The sequence below is a fragment of the Tupaia chinensis genome, unplaced genomic scaffold, assembly GCF_000334495.1.
Source record: "Tupaia chinensis unplaced genomic scaffold, TupChi_1.0 Scaffold000194_1, whole genome shotgun sequence".
Taxonomy (NCBI): domain Eukaryota; kingdom Metazoa; phylum Chordata; class Mammalia; order Scandentia; family Tupaiidae; genus Tupaia; species Tupaia belangeri.
This window is the reverse complement of record NW_006159669.1, coordinates 19,540-26,965: the sequence shown is the minus strand read 5'-3', so window position 1 is coordinate 26,965 and position 7,426 is coordinate 19,540. Positions and strand designations below refer to the sequence as shown.

At 36.8% G+C, this 7,426-nt stretch overlaps 1 protein-coding gene across 1 annotated transcript; it reads right to left on the bottom strand.

Moving 5' to 3' along the window:
• Positions 1-706: 706 nt before the first annotated feature.
• On the bottom strand, positions 707-7,225 carry LOC114004457 (vomeronasal type-2 receptor 26; the record flags this gene model as incomplete). The annotated part of the gene is made up of 3 exons (XM_027771195.1): positions 7,008-7,225; positions 3,132-3,423; positions 707-835 (listed from the first exon to the last, which is right to left on the bottom strand). Coding segments are annotated over exons 1-3 (639 nt in total), but the record flags the coding sequence as incomplete, so codon positions are not given.
• Between the last annotated feature and the right edge of the window lie 201 nt (positions 7,226-7,426).

Here is a 7,426-nt window from a genome sequence, read left to right as displayed (position 1 = left end):
GGTGCTTGTGAAGGGTGTTTACCTGCCAGGGAAGAATATGCTGGTCTGCATCTCCTTGAGATTCCATTTCTATTTTATGCAAAAGCATCTTAGAAAGTACTTGGGCCACCACATGCACAGCGTGATAGATAAAATAGCTGGTGTCAGATATGATCATCATGCTCAAGTCAGGTGGTAGAAACTCTAGGGAAGAATTTGGAGGGCAGTCTCTAAGTTTGCTACATAGTGATCCAGCAAGTGAGCATTCAAAAAAGTGATGCCAGAGTTTACCAAAGTAAAAATCTTCTCGGTATTGGGAAGGGTTCACTGTCTTGAGAAATTGTTTAAAGCCAGAAATTTTCTTTTCCTGATTTGAAAATAAGAGACTTCCATGAAAAAGGTATGGCATGTGTACCATAAAAGTAAAAATATCTTTCCAGTCTGAGGAGTGGAGATTTTTCATGATCAATACCTTTCCCCGAATTAACCAGAATTCTCCTACTCCCAGGCTCCAGACACTGCCTTCATCACCATGTATTACATAAACATTTGCAGATGAAACTCTGATCCTCTTCAGAAGAGTAAAGTCACGTGGTAAAAAAATACCTTTCGTGGCAGGGAGCATTTCTGTAAAGGCCACACAGATATCCTTTTCTATCATCTTTTTCTTTATATCCTGAAGGAACTGCTCCCCTTGCATATCATCAGATACATAGAGTGCCACCCATGTCCAGCCAAAATGCAGCAACAACCAGATTACTCCATGAGCCAGAGAGCTGTCCTTGGTGGCCATCTGATAAACTGATGAAAATTGGTCTTTATCACTTAGGATGGGGTCAAAAGGACCATATGTGACCTAAATAAGAAAGAAATAATCTGATTATGACCTTAGTGGGATTTTGGATTTTTCCACTTGAACAGGGATGAGGTAATTCTCTACCTGATAAAACCATAGGATGAGATATTGGGATATATGTGAGAAAATGTACCATAAAAATAATTTAAAAATTTAAAAAGGAATGAATATCAAATGAAGAGAATGCATGTTGTGGAAATGACACTATTCTGTGATTTGGAGCAGAAGACTGCTTTTCAGGCCCATTTCAGTAAATGACATTTGACTAGTCCAAATAATAGTATCACTTCCAGACCAAAGCATAAAAGAAAAAATGTAAGGTTCAATACTTGTTTCATTGTCTACAGTGGGAATGAAGGCTGCATAAGTTATAAAAATGGTACCAGAAGATGTTGGTGATTTTGCTAATGGGAGCTCATGTGACATGTGGATCAGAGGCTTCCTTTCCTAGCACCCAAGGTTAAAAATGTCAATACTGAAGAAAAATATTGTATTGATTTTTTGATTCTGTGTTTTATCACCACATCACAACTTATATTGTCTTAAAACATAACAAATTAGCCTCTCTGATATTTTTAAAATGTTACTTTTCAAGAGCATGATTCTCCTGACCTAATGCTATGTTTGCCAATAATGTCTTCTAAAACTCTTATTAGACAGTTTCCCTGGAAAAATGTCTGGGGTGGAGAGTTATTATGTGGAAAGTAACTGAAAGTGCTTTTTTTATTTTATTTTATTTTTATTTATTTATTTACATTTTCTCACAAACATTTACTTTACAAATCAAAAATGTTTGGTCATACTTCATAATTCTTTTTTTTCTATGTCAATGCTTTTCCTTTCCTTTCTTTTTCTTTATTAATATTATTATTTACACATTGTTTCTACAACATCAGCCCTTTTCTGCCCATAAAACCCGCTGTCTCTGCTCAGCTCACTGGCACTGTTTTTTGTTTTTTGTTTTTTTGGTTTTGTTTTTTTGTTTGTTTGTTTGTTTGTTTTTGGTTTTCATGCTCTCAATCTTATTTTAATGGCTTGTCAGATTTTAATACTTTATTTTTTATTTTATTTTTTAATTATCATCATCATAATCTTCTTTATATTACATTGGATTACATATAACTTTACAGTGTATTACATTGTTTTTTCAAGTCAGTACAGAGACATTAATCTCCCCACTTCAACATTCAATATCTTTTCTATGTTTTCCCCAATCATTATTTTTATTATTCTAATTATTTTTTAAAACAGTCAATTGCTATTTCTCATTTTGCTTGTAAAAATACTTTGCCCATCATGAAATACTTCTCAGACCAATCCAGTTGAGAATACTATACATGTCCTCATCAACAGTTAATAAGCCCTATCTGTTTCTCACTAACGTCCTATCTCTCTATTGTTCACTTGCTATCTTTCTCTATCCTCTTCTCTTCACTTACCCCATTCCACACTGTCCTATTCTCATTGGAAGTGCTTTCAAGAGATCCGCCTGCATGGTTGTAAGGAAGAGCAGAGGGAGCTGGTAAACCTCAGCTGCTGTAACTGAGCCATAGCCAACTTGGAGGATCTTCAATGCTGGAATGTCCTTTCTTTGTTCAATGTCATAATGAATACAATATTTTTATCTCTTTATATCAAATTGTCCTATAAATGTTCAATGTTATTTTCCTGTCTTAAGGTAAATCTCTACTCAGTTCATACTCTTTAAGAGACACCTTTAAATTGGCCATCAATGTTCCCATCAGTGGGGGTTGTATGTAATGGATATGAACAGGATTCTGGGTGAAATTTAACATATTTCACTTCTCTTGTTATTTTTAATTTGTTAGAGGGCAAATTGAATTATGTGTGCTTGCCACAGTGGACAGTGAGATATAACCCCTTATAGCGAATGTTTATGCCAATATTTCTTCTCCTGAATTTTCAGTTATTGGGATTTTCAACCTGCAAATACACATGCCAAGTGTGTTCTTTAAGCCACCAGGATCAAGATTTGAACCACGCAGTCATCCATGTGGAATTCAGTCAAATTAACCATCATATCACCAGCTGGCCCACCATTGATCTTGTTCTTTCTCTCTCATACTTGTAGTGTTAATAATTCCATGACTCAGGAAATTATCTGTGTTTTTTTTCTTGTGTTTCCATAAGTTGTGCCCAAACAACCAAGAGAAGTTTGAGGATCACAAGGGGTATGTAAATCCAACTTCCACATTTTTTTTTTTTTTGCTCAGATGTGAGAAAATTGCTTTAGAAGCTATCCAACTCTCATTCCCCAACCTGACAACTCACTTACCTGTGGGCTTTTGTAGAGTTCCAAAAGGGATCCAATTTGGGCTGAAAATTTTGGTATGTTTCCTGTAATGATAGCAACAGGTTGTTTCTGTGTCTGGCAGTTGTAGTTTGGAAGGGTCTTATTTCCTCCAGAGAGCAATAACAGAGCATTTTGTAATGTTTTTCTGTCACTGGGAAATGCATTGTAGAGATCATAACCCAGGGAAAGGTTCAGGAGCAAATGGAAGCTCTTATTGATCTCATCAATGGCAAAGAGAAAGGCCAATACACCTTGGTAGTTCTTCCAGTGGTACCTAAACAGAGGGGACAGGATTGGGATATACAGTCAAGTCATGTGATTCAGGTTAAACTCTTCAGTCAAGCCACAAGACATAAAGGTTTAGGCCTAGGCTGCCATTCAGGGATTCTCCTGCACTGGTACATGGAGCTGGTGTGAATAATGTTTGCAGGGCTCTAGAAAACTTTAAATCTTTTTTTCCCTCTACTAAAGCAAATATAGTCCAAACAATAAAGAGACATTTTGAAGATTTTGTGAATGAGATGAGGTTTTATTTAGCTGGATGATGACAATGTCACCTAAACAGAGGTGGTTTTAAAGAAGGATCATTAATGTTAGAGAAGACAGCAACTTTTTAAAAGGATGTCAATAAAGAGTACACACATTCACTACTTTTTATACACTGCAAGTTACAACATGTATGTATATAAAATACAAAGTATTTTTATGATTTTAAAATATAACACAGAACAATTGGACTATGGTTGTTAATATATATATATATCAACTCAATTATTTTAGATTCCTTGTGAAGAGAACATTAGTATCCTACTCCTTTGGCATTATTAGGATGAATAGTACTCAATTATAAATTACATTTCCCGTCCTTACACTCACCATTATAACCTTTCTCTAAGTGAAGGTCATCTTGTTTCAATGTAGGTCCAGAAATCATTATGGAAGCATTTCTTATTTTCCCCTATGTTCTAGAATCTTTACATAGCATCTGGGGGGCTAGCAATTTGCAAGGTGGTTAAGACACTAGACTTTCAAATAAGCTGACTGTAGTTCAAGCCCTGGGTCTGACAACTTTCTCTCTCTCTCTCTCATTATCACACATGCCCTGTAGTAAATTCAAAACAAAATAATAATAACAAATAACATTAAATAAATAATTTTAAAAATATCACCAGGCTTGCCAGTTTTTCAACCACTTGGCACATTTCAGGTTCTTTTTGGCGGCTTTTTCTATAGTTTTATACACTTCTACATCAACTCTGAAAAGATTTTGTATTCACTTATTGACTACATCAAGTGTTTTTATCAATTTGTAAAAATATTTTTCTCTGCAGTTAATTGATCTCTATAATTGCTCATTTGTCACTTGGAAATTCTTACCTTTATATGAATATTATAGCTAGAACTATGCTTTGAGGTTTTAAAAATTGCTCAATTTGTTTTTTGATTTAATTATTGTTATGTAATTTCTTTAATTCTTTCTCCATTCTCTGGAATTATTCTGGTCTTAATTTTTTTTTATTTAAATTTTAACGTAAATATTAAAATTTTATTTTTTTCTGAGAGGTTTTGCCTTAAAGTGCATTAGCTTGCTAAAGAAAGAGAGGGACACACAGTGAGAGGGAAAGTGAGAAATCACTTTCATAGCCATTTAGAAATCTTCTCTTCTCTTCCTGGAATCCTGGACATGCGTTCACACATGTCCAGGCATTTCAAGCCACCAGGTCCAGGACTTAAAGATGGTCATGTGGGAGACCAGTGACATAACTGCTATGCCATCTGCTTGTCCCCTGATTTGTTAATAAAACATGTTAAGCTAGAGATCTTTACGCAATCTGAACTCTAATTTTTTAGCACTGGTTCTTCTATCATTTGTTACTTTTTTGTGTTATACAGTACGATCACTCACCAGAGAGAAACAGAAAGAGAGAAAGTGATGGAGAGAGGACAAAAACAGAAATCACTCCCTGGAGGATGGTCTTGACATAGGCCCTTTTCTTTTATTATACACTTGGGATGATTGACAGGCAGGCACACATCAACCTGGCATGTTTTTCAAGTCACTTTATTCAGTACTCAAACCACATAGCCATATGAGAAACAGCAGCCTTTGATTTTTTAAACATTCAAAAGTCTCCTTTTTTTTTTTCAGAGAGTGCTTTGCCTAAATGCACATGCACTTGCCAGAAAAAGAGATTGACATAAAGTGAGAGGGAAAGTGAGAAATCACCCATCGGAGGGATGGCCACACTGCAATAAGTCAGTTATGTGGAAGACCAGCTACATAACTGATATGCCATCTGTTGATCCCTTGATTTGTTAATAAAGCATGTTAAACTAAAGATTTTCATCAATCAGAGCTCTAATTTATCTGAGTTGTTGTTGTAGTTTACTGTTCCTTTTTTGTTGTTGTTATGGGGTGTGTGCATTCACCATAGAGAAACACACAGAGAGAGGGAGAGCTAGAGAAAAAGAAAGTATGAAATCATCCCCTGGAGGATAGCTATTCCACAATCCATTCTCCTTTATTCTGCATTTGAGATGATTGGGCAGGCAGGCAAACTTCCACCTGGCATGTTTCTCAGGCAACTTTATTCAGTACTCAAACCATGTAGTCAGTCATATGGAATCCAGCCCCCTTAACCTCCATGCTGAGTTAGCAGTTAGACTCCACTCTACGTACATAGGGATGGACTGTTCATAATTAAGTTACCGTGGTTTTGATTTCTGTGTCAGGTAAACGATCACTGTTCCCCCCTTACAAGTCTCAGAGGAATTTATGACTTGTGTTGCTGGTCTAAAATCAGACTGAAACCAGTCACTGTGTATCAGAGTAACTTTCAAGCTGCTGGGTCTGCATCTCAAACCTCGACCATGTGGGAGTACAACTCATTAATCACTAGGTCACCTGCTGGCCCCTTCTTGATAAAACTTTAATCAGACTTCAGAGAGTTCACCCAGTCCTATCTGCACACTTGTATATAATCCACGTAAGTGAATTTGGCCAGAATCTCCATTATCTGAAATGTTACCACTTAGTAATGTTTTATCCAATTACTCCCACATTGCTCTTTGAGTTTAAATTCTTATTTGTCCTTGTTATACTCAGATTTGATACTGAAATACTGCAAAATCTCATGGCCACACTTTCTATATATATTTTGAGGCTTTAAAGGAAGCATTCTTTGCTTTAAAATGTATGAAGTGGTGAGCAGGTGGTATGGTGTTTAAGGCTCTGGATTTCCACAGGACTGACCATGGTATAAGTGCCAGTCTTTGCACTGAAAATAATGCTGGGCAAATGTGCAAGCCTGAGAGGAGAAAGGGGATTGGATTCTGGTGTGTCCATACTTCCGGGTTAATATATTGTGGTGGCTTTTACATAGCCATGACTTTTCTACAAAGCACATTTCTACAATCCCCTAGTTAGTGGTGAGCACCAGAGTCAGCACCTTGATGCTAACATTAACTTTATGTCAGGAGGTCAGTGTCCGAATATGTGGGCCTCACTATACAGGTCTTGGTTATAAAAGGGCAGAAGGTACAAACAATTTCACTCATTCCCAAAGACTTAACACGGAGATGGTGCTGACAGAGTGGACAACAAATTATATTAATTTCTCTCTAGTGTCTTGAAAAAAATGGAGAAATGGAAAATTTAAAAAGGATAAGAAGATAATAAGGCAGAACATCCTGAGTTCACAATTCTGCACTTCTCTCATTTCTGTGCACATGAAATTATTCTCAAGTGGGATTAATCCCACACACATATATACACACACACACACATATACATATATGCAAACTATGTTATTACACAGCTATAATCACATTTTCAGATACATATAACCAACAACTTACCAGTCATCTCTCACTTCTTGAGTTGGCCTTATCAGAAAATTTTGTGTAAGTGTACCTTGTTCCTCCATACTATAAAGGGGGAAAAACCCAGCCAGGGCCAGGTCCCCATCCTGGTAGACACTTGGCTTCGGGTATGTACGGCAGTTAATATTTATCATCTCACATGCCGTTTGTAAGGGCTGCAGAAGTAGTAAGACACTAATCAAAGGTAATGACATGTTTGAGCTGGCCCAACACAGCTAAAAAGCCCGATGTGTGGGCTGAGAAGGAGATGGAACTGAACTTTGTCTGCAGGCTCAGCCGTCTGTTAGGAAAGGCAACTCTGTGGAGGACATAGGAGATTCTCACTTCCACAGTTTCACCTCAACTTGTCCAAAGTGTGTGCCAGACTGGCATGGCAGACAGAAACATAGCTAGAA